The sequence below is a fragment of the Ascaphus truei genome, chromosome 23 (genome assembly GCF_040206685.1).
Source record: "Ascaphus truei isolate aAscTru1 chromosome 23, aAscTru1.hap1, whole genome shotgun sequence".
NCBI classification, from domain to species: Eukaryota; Metazoa; Chordata; class Amphibia; order Anura; family Ascaphidae; genus Ascaphus; species Ascaphus truei.
The window spans coordinates 3,887,558-3,903,219 of record NC_134505.1 but is presented as its reverse complement, the minus strand read 5'-3'; the positions used below and the strand labels follow the sequence as shown (position 1 = coordinate 3,903,219).

The following is a 15,662-nucleotide window of genomic DNA, read 5'->3' as shown; positions in this document are numbered from 1 at the left end:
TGCACACGCAGGTAGGTTTTATCCACCGGCTTCATGGCGGGGCGTTGGGTGCGACTGTGCCTGCAGGGGGCCCTGCGCTCTACTCTGGGACCCCACCTTGGAGCCCTTCCATGTCAGGACGTCGCAGGTGGGCGGCCACCAGTGGGGCCTTCGAGGAGCGCAGGCGACCCCTGACTCCCGGTTTGCAACAGAACCCTGCGATAATCCAAGGTGGTCCTGTACCACTACCGGTGAGAGGCAGAAGACGTGGTATGGGTTGCACGTGTGTGTGAGGCAGAAGACGTGGTATGAGTTGCCCGTGTGTGTGAGACAAGACGTGGTATGGGTTGCACGTGTGTGTGAGACAAGACGTGGTATGGGTTGCACATGTGTGTGAGACAGAAGAAGTGGTATGGGTTGCACATGTTGTGTGAGGCAGAAGACGTGGTATGGGTTGCACGTGTTGTGTGAGACAGAAGACGTGGTATGAGTTGCACGTGTGTGAGACAAGACGTGGTATGGGTTGCACGTGTGTGTGAGACAGAAGACGTGGTATGGGTTGCACGTGTGTGTGAGACAGAAGACGTGGTATGGGTTGCGCGTGTGTGTGAGACAGAAGACGTGGTATGGGTTGTGCGTGTGTGTGAGACAGAAGACGTGGTATGAGTTGCACGTGTTGTGTGAGACAGAAGACGTGGTATGAGTTGCGCGTGTGTGTGAGACAGAAGATATGGTATGAGTTGCACGTGTTGTGTGAGACAGAAGACGTGGTATGAGTTGCCCGTGTTGTGTGAGACAGAAGACGTGGTATGAGTTGCACATGTTGTGTGAGACAGAAGACGTGGTATGAGTTGCACGTGTGTGTGAGACAGAAGACGTGGTATGGGTTGCACGTGTGTGTGAGACAGAAGACGTGGTATGAGTTGCACGTGTGTGAGAGACAGAAGACGTGGCATGAGTTGCACGTGTGTGTGAGACAGAAGACGTGGTATGAGTTGCCCATGTTGTGTGAGACAGAACACATGGTATGAGTTGCACATGTGTGTGAGACAGAAGACGTGGTATGAGTTGCGCGTGTGAGACAGAAGACGTGGTATGAGTTGCACGTGTTGTGTGAGACAGAAGACGTGGTATGAGTTGCACGTGTGTGTGAGACAGAAGACGTGGTATGAGTTGCACGTGTGTGTGAGACAGAAGACGTGGTATGGGTTGCACGTGTGTGTGAGACAGAAGACGTGGTATGAGTTGCATATGTTGTTGGTGACTATAGCTAAATACTTTGTATGAACTCCTGGAAGGCTGGACACGCTTGGGGCAGGATATTGTCACTTGTACACTACATATTAAAGTATTTGCTGTTGGAAGCGTCCCTCAGAGCATTACACCTCCTTCTGAACCTGAAGAATTGACCCCATAATACGCAGTGTCAATCCTGGTTTATAGGGAAAAGACTGGGGTTATTCTACCTGGGGCTTTTAACCCACTACGGGAGAGGAATGGTCCCCTACGGGAGAGGAATGGCCCCCTACAGGCCGAATCTGCCGTTCTCTACACACATAGGAATGACATATCCGTATGATGAGAACATCGTGTGTGCAAAGTACTCCCACAGCATAAATACCGCCACCCCAGGGAAGGAATTATCTTCAAGAAATGTCAGCTGTAGGGGGTACTTAGTCACTACGTCAACCTGCTCCCCAGCCCTCAACACCTCTACAGTACAGGTAAGGTATGTTATAGACAGGTAAGCACTTCTTCTTCAAGGCACCTGCAAAGGTGGTACCCTTGCCTTGGCTTCTTGCTGAAGGAGAGGGCACTTACTGCGTGGTTGTGGGGGGGGGGGGTGAGGGGGTGAGATGAGGGGGCAGTGGTGGGTAATGGGTAATGGGGGAGGTTAGCCAGGTGACAATTCTCCTGTCTCAAGCCCGTTCCTTCCGGAGTTCCTGAAGATGCTTCCTGCTGGTTCTTAGATCTTCTGTTCGACCTTGTCCACTTTTGTCGACACAACTCTGCCGTTCACCCTGTCCTCGATAATCGTGGTCACGAGTCTGCTTTTTGTGGGATCTACAAATGAAAAGTGTGAACAGAAAATGTAAATCAACGGCAGCCAGTTCCTGTTTTGCGGGTGAGTTACTGCATTTTGTACGTAGGGTGTCCAGGTGTCCAGTATAGAACCGGACTGACCTGTATTTGGACACTGTCCAGTAAAAAAGGTAATACTGGACATGTATGTGTATACCGGTATTACCTCTCTGGACATGTATGTCTATACCGGTATTACCTCTCTGGACATGTATGATTATACCGGTATTACCTCTCTGGGCGTGTATGTGTATACCGGTATTACTTCTCTGGACATGTATGATTATACCGGTATTACCTCTCTGGACATGTATGTGTATACCGGCATTACCTCTCTGGACATGTATGATTATACCGGTATTACCTCTCTGGACATGTATGTGTATACCGGCATTACCTCTCTGGACATGTATGATTATACCGGTATTACCTCTCTGGACATGTATGATTATACCGGTATTACCTCTCTGGACATGTATGTGTATACCGGCATTACCTCTCTGGATATGTATGATTATACCGGTATTACCTCTCTGGACATGTATGATTATACCGGTATTACCTCTCTGGACATGTATGTGTATACCGGTATTACCTCTCTGGGCGTGTATGTGTATACCGGTATTACTTCTCTGGACATGTATGATTATACCGGTATTACCTCTCTGGACATGTATGTGTATACCGGAATTACCTCTCTGGACATGTATGATTATACCGGTATTACCTCTCTGGACATGTATGTGTATACCGGGATTACCTCTCTGGACATGTATGATTATACCGGTATTACCTCTCTGGACATGTATGATTATACCGGTATTACCTCTCTGGACATGTATGATTATACCGGTATTACCTCTCTGGACATGTATGATTATACCGGTATTACCTCTCTGGGCGTGTATGTGTATACTGGTATTACCTCTCTGGGCGTGTACGTGTATACCGGTATTACCTCTCTGGACATGTATGTGTATACCGTTATTACCTCTCTGGGCGTGTATGTGTATACCGATATTACCTCTCTGGGTGTGTATGTGTATACCGGTATTACCTCTCTGGGCGTGTATGTGTATACCGGTATTACCTCTCTGGGCGTGTATGTGTATACCGGTATTACCTCTCTGGGCGTGTATGTATATACCGGTATTACCTCTCTGGGCGTGTCTGTGTATACCGGTATTACCTCTCTGGGTGTGTATGTGTATACTGTATTACCTCTCTGGACATGTATGATTATACCGGTATTACCTCTCTGGACATGTATGTGTATACCGGTATTACCTCTCAGGACATGTATGTGTATACCGGTATTACCTCTCTGGGCGTGTATGTGTATACCGGTATTACCTCTCTGGGCGTGTATGTGTATACCGGTATTACCTCTCTGGGCGTGTATGTGTATACCGGTATTACCTCTCTGGGTGTGTATGTGTATACCGGTATTACCTCTCTGGGCGTGTATGTGTATACCGGTATTACCTCTCTGGGCGTGTATGTGTATACCGGTATTACCTCTCTGGGCGTTTATGTGTATACCGGTATTACCTCTCTGGGCGTGTATGTGTATACCGGTATTACCTCTCTGGGCGTGTATCTGTATACCGGTATTACTTCTCTGGGCGTGTATGTGTATACCGGTATTACCTCTCTGGGTGTGTATGTGTATACCGGTATTACCTCTCTGGGTGTGTATGTGTATACCGGTATTACCTCTCTGGGCGTGTATGTGTATACCGGTATTACCTCTCTGGACATGTATGATTATACCGGTATTACCTCTCTGGACATGTATGTGTATACCGGCATTACCTCTCTGGACATGTATGATTATACCGGTATTACCTCTCTGGACATGTATGATTATACCGGTATTACCTCTCTGGACATGTATGATTATACCGGTATTACCTCTCTGGACATGTATGTGTATACCGTTATTACCTCTCTGGGCGTGTATGTGTATACCGATATTACCTCTCTGGGTGTGTATGTGTATACCGGTATTACCTCTCTGGGCGTGTATGTGTATACCGGTATTACCTCTCTGGGCGTGTATGTGTATACCGGTATTACCTCTCTGGGCGTGTATGTATATACCGGTATTACCTCTCTGGGCGTGTCTGTGTATACCGGTATTACCTCTCTGGGTGTGTATGTGTATACTGTATTACCTCTCTGGACATGTATGATTATACCGGTATTACCTCTCTGGACATGTATGTGTATACCGGTATTACCTCTCTGGACATGTATGTGTATACCGGTATTACCTCTCTGGGCGTGTATGTGTATACCGGTATTACCTCTCTGGGCGTGTATGTGTATACCGGTATTACCTCTCTGGGCGTGTATGTGTATACCGGTATTACCTCTCTGGGTGTGTATGTGTATACCGGTATTACCTCTCTGGGCGTGTATGTGTATACCGGTATTACCTCTCTGGGCGTGTATGTGTATACCGGTATTACCTCTCTGGGCGTTTATGTGTATACCGGTATTACCTCTCTGGGCGTGTATGTGTATACCGGTATTACCTCTCTGGGCGTGTATCTGTATACCGGTATTACTTCTCTGGGCGTGTATGTGTATACCGGTATTACCTCTCTGGGTGTGTATGTGTATACCGGTATTACCTCTCTGGGTGTGTACTGTATGTGTATACCGGTATTACCTCTCTGGGCGTGTATGTGTATACCGGTATTACCTCTCTGGACATGTATGTGTATACCGGCATTACCTCTCTGGACATTGTGACCTGACCGGCTTGGGGGGGGGAGCCCACAGGATTTTCCCCGAGCAGGGAGAGAGCAGGGCTGCTGCTAGGGGGCTGGGCAGGGTCCTCCATCCTGATTGACTGTATTACCCAGAAGCAGCAGCCAATCAGGAGGAAGCGTCAGGAGCCTGAGGGTGGGGCCAAGGAGAGGAGGAAACAGCATGGAGCGCAGAGCGAAGAGATGTGTGTGTCTCAAACACGTGTGTGTGTGTGTCTCTCAAGCACGTCTGTGTGTCCTGAGCGTGTCACACCTTTCACCACTGTGTCCAGTATTTTTGGGGAAGCCGCCTGGCGACCCTGTTTGGAAGTGAATCACAGCGCCAATGTATCGACACACTGCTTGTGTCCACATGCTACTTGGGATCAGGTCACTAGCAGCAGTTACAGACCGAGCTATTTATCTTGGAGTAACCGGCGTCGCGATCCGCGTCAAACACAGCGCACGATTGTTCCGCGCGATACGGATGCATGCTAATAACCAAGACGCAGAGCTGGTGAGGTGGCAGGCGGTGACACTGCTCGCCCCCCACGCTTCCTGCGTCTCAGGAAGGAATGTATCCCTACACCTGCCACTCCACACTGACCCCGTGTGGCGAGAGGATTTATTGCCACTGAAGGAAATAAGAATCCCACTTGTGGCTGCCACACGCTCCCTTTCTCCGCTATCGCTCAGTGCTGCCACTGCAGACAGGGATTCTGGGTAATGGCATGCAAATGAGCGCAGTGTGTCAATAAACCAGACACTGACTGCTGAAGAGCCAATAAGATTCATAGGTCGATTTCAGAAGCTCTAACATAGTAACATAGTTACATCGTTACATCGTTACATAGTTACATCGTTACATAGTAATATCGTTACATCGTTACATAGTTACATAGTAACATCGTTACATAGTTACATAGTAACATAGTTACATCGTTACATCGTTACATCGTTACATAGTAATATCGTTACATCGTTACATAGTTACATAGTAACATAGTTACATCGTTACATCGTTACATACTGTAGTTACTGTACATCGTTACATAGTAACATTGTTACATCGTTACATAGTAACATTGTTACATCGTTACATAGTAACATCGTTACATCGTTACATAGTAACATCGTTACATCGTTACATCGTTACATCGTTACATAGTAACATTGTTACATCGTTACATAGTAACATCGTTACATCGTTACATAGTAACATTGTTACATCGTTACATAGTAACATCGTTACATCGTTACATCGTTACATCGTTACATCGTTACATCGTAACATTGTTACATCGTTACATAGTAACATCGTTACATCGTTACATCGTTACATCGTTACATCGTTACATAGTAACATCGTTACATCGTTACATAGTAACATCGTTACATCGTTACATCGTTACATCGTTACATCGTTACATAGTAACATTGTTACATCGTTACATAGTAACATCGTTACATCGTTACATCGTTACATCGTTACATAGTAACATTGTTACATCGTTACATAGTAACATCGTTACATCGTTACATAGTAACATTGTTACATCGTTACATAGTAACATCGTTACATCGTTACATCGTTACATCGTTACATCGTTACATAGTAACATTGTTACATCGTTACATAGTAACATCGTTACATCGTTACATCGTTACATCGTTACATCGTTACATAGTAGATGAGGTTGAAAAAAGACGTACGTCCATCAAGTTCAACCTATGCTAAATTTAGACGACAGATACTTTATCCTATATCTATACTGACTTATTGATCCAGAGGAAGGCAAACACACAACCCCAGAGTCATATCATCCAATGATATCTCATAAGGGGAAAAATAAATTCCTTCCTGACCCCAGTAATCGGATTAGTCCCTGGATCAGCGTCCTTCCCGTGTTACTTATTTGGTATATCCCTGTATACCTTTCCTTTCTAAAAAACATGTCCAACCTTTTCTTACGCCCAACACCACTGGCAAATAAATATATATACAGTGCTAATAAACAGGCCCGGTTTACGTAGAGTATTGTTGCCACTGCGTTAGGCTAGGTCCCCGTTGTCTTCAGAACTGGTGATGGAGCGCTGTCCACGCCCCCCCCCACCCCCCCGGCGGGTTCAGCCAATGAGAGCGAACCTGCCGGGTGATGTCATGGACGCGCCCCCGTCACGCCCCCCTCCCCCCCCCCCCCCACGGCTCTGCACAGAGCGGGGATCACAGCAGGGGCCTCAGCCTAAGACTATTTCAGTTCATTTCGGAAACGTATATAAACCCCCTCCCGCCCCCCATAACGTGTACCAACGCGCCCAACGCCAACGCAATACACAGACCGTCTCGCATCGTCGTGCTAATCATTGCAGGCCTCCGACTTTTGGGAATATTTGTGAAAATGAAACGTATTTACCCGGAACGGGAGCGGGTTCCGCTTTCACTTCTCTTCTTGACGACCAATCCCCGTAATTAAAACCACTGCGTGAAAAACAAAACAAAAAAAAAGGGGGGCTTTAGTTTCATTGACAAATAGAAAACGCAGCATACTTATAACCAATGTGGCAATGCCCTTCCCTGCTATCTGTCAGCACGCTGTGCTTCCAATGCTGCCAGGGATTCTGGGTAACGACACGCCAGTGAGCAACTCGCACTTCTGCTTTGGCTTCTTGCCCGTTGTAACAGGGATCCCCCTGTAAGCCGTACACAGCTTTTTCAGAGGCCTGGGACCTTTTGTTCTCGATGACCGCCGGCGCCACTCACCGCGCCGCCGTGACCTGTCGCCCTCGACCGCTTTGTCGCTAAGGTAAGTCCCTAGGGTTAACCCGTACCTTAAAACCCCCCCTGCCCTAAGCCCTTATCCTAAACGCCTGAAATGAACCCCCTACCCTAACCGCTAAAACCCCTTAAATTAAACCCTAACCGCTAAAACCCCTTAAATTAAACCCTAACCGCTAAAACCCCTTAAATTAAACCCTAACCGCTAAAACCCCCTTAAATTAACCCCATACCTTAACATCCCACTCCGGCTTTTCAGCACCTCCTGGGTTAGAGAAATGCAAAGCCAGCCAACCCACTCACAGACAGCTTTTCCCACCGTTTTTGTCTCATCAGTGCGAAGGCTGATCGCTGGCTATGAAGCTGGTCAGTGGGTTATAGCCAGACAACCCCCACCCAGGATCTGCCCCCTATGACCCCCCCCCCCACGGCCCCTGCTCACCCTTCTCCATCCAACAGGCGCCGGTACATCTCGATCTCGTTCTCCAGCCGGGTCTTGATGTCCAGGAGCAGCTTATACTCCGTGGATTGGCTCTCCGCGTCACACCGGAGCTCAGACAGCTGGTCCTCCAGTTGGCTTATCACGCCCTGTATCTGCCCCAGCTGGGTGCAATACCGGCCTTCCGTTTCCGCCAGCGTGTTCTCCAGGGCGTTCCTCTAGATTTGGAGACACGTTATTTTTTTGGGGGGGGGGGGGGGGTCATTTGTATTCATTTTGTACATTTGACATAGATGTCATGGACTAGAGCAGGGGGGCCAATTCCGGCTCTCAAGGGCCACCAACAGGTTGGGTTTTCAGGGTATCCCTGCTTCAGCACAGGCGGCTCAATCAGTGGCTCAGTCGGAGACTGAGCCACTGATTGAGCCGCCTGTGCTGCAGCAAGGACCGATTGAGCCCCCTGTGCTCTACTACAGGGGTGGGCCAACTCCAGCCCTCAAGGGCCACCAAGGGTTTTCCGGATATCCCAGCTTCAGCACGGGGGGGGGGGGGGGGAGGGGTCAATCAACGGCTGAGCCGCTTATTTAGCCACCTGTGCTGAAGCAGGGATATCCTGAAAACCTAACCTGGCGGTGGCCCTTCGAGGACTGGAGTCGGCCCCCTCTTGGAGGAACCCAAACCCTCCAATGGCGCTACATCACTAGAACGTGTGTCTGAAAAGGTGCCACTGGTGTCCTCTTAGTGACACGCCCAAGACACCGTTGCACGACCATGCCACGTGACACCGAAGCGTGGCCGGGCATAACCAATTCCCCGTGACACAGCCCTGGCGTACCATGGCAACTTGAGTCTGAAGGTCTATCTCCAAGGTCTGGAAGGTCCGTCTCAGCTCGGTGACCTCCCGCTTGCTGGACTCGAGCTGCTCGCTGTGCTGGGACATCTCCGTCTTCAGTTCACTGGTCTGCAACGATAGGCAAGAAAACCAAGACGAGTTACCGTCAGGACACGTACCGGGCGTTGTGGTCTGTGTTGGTCAACCAAACTCCTCAAAGTGCAGGTCTCCTCTAGGACAAGAGGTACAACGCAGAAGCTCTACTCACAAGTTCACCATGCGATTCTTCATTGATGGTGGCAGCAAAGAGCAGAGGAGAAACAACGTTTCAGGTCCAGTATGGACCTCCTGATGAAAGGTCCATGCGGGACCGGAAACGTTGTTCATCCTCTGTTCTCGGCTGTCACCATCCATGAAGAATTGCGGTGGACTTGTGAGTAGAGCCCTACGTCGTACCTCTTGTCCTAGAGGAGACCTGCACTTTGAGGAGTTTGGTTGTCCATGTTGTGTTGGCTCTTCACCAGCAACCCGCACATTGGACCTGGGTCTTCATTGGTCACCTTCTGATTGAACTCCTCCTCTGCCTTTTTCCGATTCTCCTCGGCCAGCGTCTCGTACTGCGCTCGCATGTCATTTAAGACGCCGAGGATATTCTCCGCCGGCGCGGCGTTCAGCTGCACGCTCACGTCGGACGTGAGGCCTCGCAAGCCTTGCATCTCCTGTATGCACACGAAAGGGGGAAAGCTGTTATTTTTTGGGGGGGCGGGGGAAAGCAGATATAAAAAGAATCCTGTGTTGTCAGCCCATTCTCGGGCAGGTCGACCACCTGCTCCCCCGTTATCCCTTAGCACAGGGGGGGCTCAACTTCAGCCCTCAAGATCCTCCCCCAACAAGTCAGGTTTTCAGGATATCCCTGCTTCAGCACAGGTGGCTCAATCAGTGGCGCAGTCAAAGACTGAGCCACCTGTTCTGAAACAAGGACTGATTGAGCCCCCTGTGCTGAAGCTGGGATATCCTTAATGCCTAACTTAACTTTTTTTTTGGGGGGGGGGGTCTTGGGGACTGCAGTTGAGCACGACTGTCTTGGCATACAGCGCTTCCACTGCAGCAAGGGATTCTGGGTAATGACATGCAAACGAGCTCTCACAGTGCATCACTTTGGACTTATAATAATAATAATAATAATTATTATTATTAATAAGACAGTCCCTCATACTAGCACACGCACGTACTTGTAGTTCAGAGCATAATAGTCTATATATGGCACCTTTTGACCCTACATAACTCTCTTATGGACGTAGAAGCTCTAAGGGGTCCTATTCTAGTAGCTCCGAATTTGTCAGTGCCACACCGCGCTTGTTTGGCGTGTACAAAAGTAGCAGAATGAAGTGTGTGTGTGTGTGTGTGTGTGTGGGGGGGGAAACCCTATTCTCTATTACAAATCGCTTATAAACCGCGTCTATAAAAAGTGACAAACCGCCCGGTTTAACGGTCAAAACGGTCATAACTGTACGTGCTTTAGAAGCGGAATGACCTGAGGTCGAGGCTAACTCCATCCCCGAGCCTGGCTTATGGATCTTGCTCTTTCTGCCCAACCCATATTTCAGGCTCTGCGTGGAACTCGTGATCCCAATCTCGCCGCCCTTGTGGTGGCATAAAAAAAAAATGTTCGTTTTTATATCGCGTATACGTGGCTGAAGAAACTCGTGTTTTCTCACCTCCTCGTGATTTTTCTTGAGGTACGCCAGCTCCTCGGTCAGGCTTTCGATCTGCGTCTCCAGGCTCGCCTTGGTCAGGGTTAAGTCATCGAGGACTTTGCGGAGTCCGCCGATGTCCATCTCGACGCTTTGCCGCAGGCACAGCTCACTCTCGTACCTTCAGAACAGGAGTAGTAGGGAAGTAAGCTATTTTAGTTGCCCCCCAGTTATTAGATATTTCCAGGTGCTACAGTGCCTACTTTTAGAGGACCAACACAGAAGCTCTTTATGTACACGTGGTGAATACAAATTCTTGTTTTCAGGTGGGGAAAAAAAAGAACGTTCTTGGTTTCAGAAGCATATAAGATGCCCAGAAGGGTTAGCTAAAGTAGGCTCCAAAACTGGGTTCCGTGCCGCCCTTCGGCAAGAACGATTAAGGCCGTCCACCTATTTTGTATCTACAACTCCCACGTCACGAGCACTCCTAGGGACCATTAAAAAAAAGTTGGTCGGAAGCAGGTGGTCTCCAGAGCTGAACCTCGTTCATTTCATCTCCGGGGGACCCGTTGCTGCCCAAGATACAGACCTCGAAGATGGCTACGGTATCTCCTTCGTGTTTCAACGTCCCTCACCACGCGGGCCAATAGGAAGCCGCAAGGGGCGACATCCCGGTTTCCTATTGGCCCACAGGACGGGGGACATTTAAACAGCACAAAAGATACCAGCGCCCCCTACAGAGGTAAGTATCTGGGGTGAGCTGGTGGTTCCCCCCCGGGAGCTGAAACTAACGGAGTCCAGCTTCGGAGACCCCCTGCTTCACACATATTAAAAAATATAAAGAAAGGGTCGCCAGGATTGGCCGCCCCCCCGAGACATGCTGTCCTTCGGCAGCACTTTAGCTGCCCTATCGTGACCCCACCTGCAGACGCACTTCCCAGAACACCCTCCTTCTGTCGCTGTATGTTCCTCCCTTCTTACCAATTAGATTGTAAGCTCTTCGGGGCAGGGACTCTTTTTTCCTAAGTGTCACTTTTATGTCGGAAGCGCTTCTTCCCTTTATGTGTTATTTGTATTATTTGTTATTTATATGATTGTCCCGTGTATTACTGCTGTGACGCGCTGCGTACATTAATGGCGCTATGTAAATAATACATATTTCTACTCACTTCATTTTAAAGTCCTCAGCAGCCAATCGGGCATTGTCAATTTGCAGAAGGATCCTGTTATTATCCAACGTGGCAGCGATTATCTAAGAAACAAGAAAGCCCATAAAAAACCCCAACTAAAATTAATAAGCAAAGAGTATTTTGTTAATGTTACGCTTTGAAGATGCTGTATTTTGTTTATTTATATGTTTTGAAGTACCAGGCATATTTTTAATCTGTAGGTTTGGGTTATATCATAACTACAGCAGTGCTGCAAACTCCTGCTAATGGTGTAGGGGAAAGACTCTGCCAACTGCTGAGCTGACGCGTTCCGCCTCTGCTCGCTCTCCTCTCGCAGCCCCCCCGCCCCCCCCCCGGGAACCCGGAAGAGAGCGCGAGGAGAGGGCGGATCGCAGGTGCTGTGAATGAGGCGCGTGTGGTAGAGAAAGGGGGATGAGTGTGCTATGTGACAAGGGAGGGGGGAGAATGTGGAGCGCGTTGGGAATAAGGGCGATGGTGAGTGGGAGAATGGGGATGTGTTTGGGGAGGTGTGTTCTCAGAAAAGGTTGAGAACCCCTGAATTAAAAGTATAGAAGTCATATGGTAGATTTGATCAGGGCAACGCTTCATGCCGAAGTGCATCTTGGTACATATTTGGTGAAATATTTTGTCATTTTTTTAAAATCGAAGCAGCAATACATTCAAAATCCTACATGTTTAATCAATCTGTTGTGTAGTATTTGATAATACCTGCTGCGTTCCCCCTGCCCCCACGCCTTACGCCATTTTTAATGAGCGTTACGTTTTTAATGAGCGTTACGTGTGATTTTTTTAAAGTAGATTTAACGTTGTGCAGTGCTGCAGAATAGCTGCTGCATTCCCTGCTACTCTTTAATACTCATCACAGCCGAAATAATGCATTAAACCAGGGGTGCTCAACTCTAAACCAGGGGTGCATTAAATCAGGGGTGCATTAAACCAGGGGTGCTCAAGCACCCCATCGCCCCCCCACCCAACAGGCCAGGTTTTCAGGATATCCCAGCTTCAGCACAGGTGGCTGTGCTTGAGCCACCTGCGCTGAAGCAGGGACTGATTGAGCCACCTGTGCTGAAGCAGGGACTGATTGAGCCACCTGCGCTGAAGCAGGGACTGATTGAGCCACCTGTGCTGAAGCAGGGACTGGTTGAGCCACCTGTGCTGAAGCAGGGACTGATTGAGCCTGACCCATTGGGGGGGGGGGGGCGTTTGAGGACTGGAGTTGTGCACCCCCTGTATTAAACTAATAATTGGAACCGTTTTGCAAAGTCCCCAGCACTTCCTCTTTTGAAACGGGCGGCCATATGTTGAACCCGCCCCTGCTGCATCAGTTAAAACACCAACAAAAACAAACAAACAATGCAAACTTTATTGCCCCTTTAAGAGCAGTACACAGGGGCAGTTAATATCGCACTGTTCTGGATGCTCGGTTGAGAGATGCCTTACCTTGTTCTTGAGGTCTTCGATGGTCCGATAATACTTGCTGTTGTCCACTGTTTCGGGTTTCTGATTGGCATACCACTGTTTTATGTTGCTCTCGAGTTGCGAATTGGCTTCCTCCAAGGCCCGCACCTTGTCCAGGTAGGTGGACAGGCGGTTGTTAAGATTCTGCATGGTTTCCTTCTCTCCACCTGAGAGAAGACCATCACCTCCCCCATAACCTCCGGAAAACTGACCTCCATAGCCTCCACTTTGTCCTGTGGCTGAACTGCCTCCATAGAGCCCACCTCCTGAGGCTTCACTGAAACTTTCTCCACCACCTCCTCTTTGCCCACCAGAAAACCTACTTCCCGAGACACTACTTAAACTTCCTCCAATGCCTCCTTTACGTCCACCAGCAGAATTTCCACCAGGAAAACCTCCGCCTGAGACATCGCTTAGACTTCCTCCCAAGCTTCCTCTTTGCCCACCAGCTGAACTTCCTCTATGGGTACTACTAGACGTCTCTCTATAGCTACCTCCATAACCAGAAGCATACCCATGAGGTCCTCCTTTAACACCACCTGAGCCGCTAATAGCACTGCCCCCCCAAGACCCTGCCGTATACTCATCGGTGATGTTAGATCCACCAGCAAACCGTTCGTCTGAAGACTTGGTTCTCTCCGCATAGCTGTCGTTTGCTCTGGATGACCTAGCAGATCCAGCGTTTCCACTGGCAGCTCCTTTGAAAGACATCGTCTTCAAGAGTAGGGTGGCGCTTTTCAAGTGTAGCAACGTTCCTCAACTGAGCAATGTAAAACTGAAGGAGACGTGGAAGCATTATATACCAAATAAAGTAGGTGTTACATGGCTGGATTCCATCACACCTTAAGCGCTACCATGTTTGCCAACCGAACAGCCCTTGCCCATAATTGTTTATTAGGGTACGGTATACACCAAGTTAATAGCTGACTCTGGGACCATTCTCCTTAAAACTGGGCCGTCAGTGCCTAGGGATGTGTCATGTTTCAAAAATCGAGGTGGAGTACAGTTAGAGATTTATTACAATAATCATTTAATTTTTTTATGATGTGCCACTATTATTTGGCTGTTGGTGTAAATCGTTATAAATAACCTATGATGTACCTGTCTTGTTCAGAGGAAGGCATCCCGTCTTACACCTGCTGCCATCAGAATGGCCTTTTATGAAGCACATTGCCACATGTAGAGCTCATGCTTCGTAGATGGTGTCAACCTAGAATGACCTCAAACAATAAAAAAAAATGATATTGCTATAAAATCCCCACAAAATTATAGGTAGCAATTTTTTCTCTCTCTGAAAGGTGGTGATTACCAGAATAGGTAGATCACAGGGCTGGCACGTGCACTTTAATAGCATCGTTGGCAGAGAACCTGAGGAACTCACTGAAGCTGCAAAGTAAATTGCCGTCATTGGAATGTTCTCACTGGCTATTAAGACCTTGTTTATAGGACAACCATATCTAAGAAGGAACGGAATTTGGAAATGAAGCCCTACTCCTGGGGCCCCAAATAATACATGGCCGTGTTGGGATGCACAAGTCCTAATCTTGCCTACCCGAGCTGGAATGTTTCATTGGGACAGCTCCATGGGATGTCGTCTTTGAAAAGTCAATCTGGACCATATTTAACTTTGAAGGCACCTTCGGGTCCTTGATCCAGATGCCTTCTCCGGAACTTGTTTGAAAATCCGAGCTGCATCGAGAACACGATACAATAATTTCACGATCGTGTAACACCCCCTTTGCATCCACATGAGCGTATGGAGGGGGCATGCCAAGGGCTGTGAGGCCAAGGAAAGGACGGAGATCACAGGACACCGAGACCCCAGAAAAGAGGAGAGAATAGCGAGAGAGGCTAGCAGGAGCACGGTGGGAGAGAGCAGAGCTGCAGAGACCCCAGAGAGAAGGAGGACTGCCCTGGATCGGGCTTGCATGGTAGCAGAGCCTTTCCGGACCAACAGAGAACAAGTACCAGAAGTAGCTGGGATAGTCAAGGATAAAACATATACTGGCAAAAAGGGGGGGGACCTAATACCCAGGGGGGGCTCTGATGCAGTGATTAAGACACGTGGAACTACATCCAGGGGGTCACCTCTACTGTCCTGAAGAATCCTTTCTCATAGCACTCAGGTAACAACACTCTGAGAGAGGAACCTATAAACACACCGCCATCACCACCATTCCTCCCCCATGGGCTCCAACGCTATGCCGGCGGCACCCACTGAGTAAGAGAGACTCAATATAAAGTGGTATTAAGTATTATCCAGGTTCTTCCGATATCAAGGATGAATGTGATTATTGTGCTCCCTATATAAAGTATTGTTATACAAAAGATGTGTGTCACTCTACGTTGTCTGACCACAGCTGATTATTCTCTCTCATACGCAGGGGAGGCGGTCTCCGGGCCCCTCGCCCCTGGTATCTTCATACCACCGTAGGGGGGGGGCAATAAAGAGGGGT

The 15,662-nt window shown here is 48.5% G+C and overlaps 1 protein-coding gene across 1 annotated transcript; it reads right to left on the bottom strand.

Moving 5' to 3' along the window:
• Positions 1-1,809: 1,809 nt before the first annotated feature.
• LOC142473123 (keratin, type I cytoskeletal 12-like) lies at positions 1,810-14,081 on the bottom strand. Its single transcript, XM_075580284.1, has 8 exons — positions 13,189-14,081; positions 11,728-11,810; positions 10,583-10,739; positions 9,425-9,583; positions 8,868-8,993; positions 8,036-8,250; positions 7,232-7,296; positions 1,810-2,043 (listed from the first exon to the last, which is right to left on the bottom strand). The coding sequence occupies exons 1-8, from the start codon at positions 13,915-13,917 to the stop codon at positions 1,946-1,948; spliced, it is 1,632 nt and encodes a 543-aa protein (XP_075436399.1). The 5' UTR covers positions 13,918-14,081; the 3' UTR covers positions 1,810-1,945.
• Between the last annotated feature and the right edge of the window lie 1,581 nt (positions 14,082-15,662).

Excerpts from the sequence above, each read along its gene's own strand:
- LOC142473123 (XM_075580284.1), bottom strand. The coding sequence starts at position 13,917 with ATGTCTTTCAAAGGAGCTGCCAGTGGAAACGCTGGATCTGCTAGGTCA. Across the intron at positions 8,251-8,867 it reads TTCAGACTCAAGTTGCCATG|AGGAACGCCCTGGAGAACAC; the intron begins GTACGCCAGGGC and ends CTCCAAATCTAG. Across the intron at positions 2,044-7,231 it reads GGAACCCGCTCCCGTTCCGG|ATCCCACAAAAAGCAGACTC; the intron begins GTAAATACGTTT and ends TTTCATTTGTAG.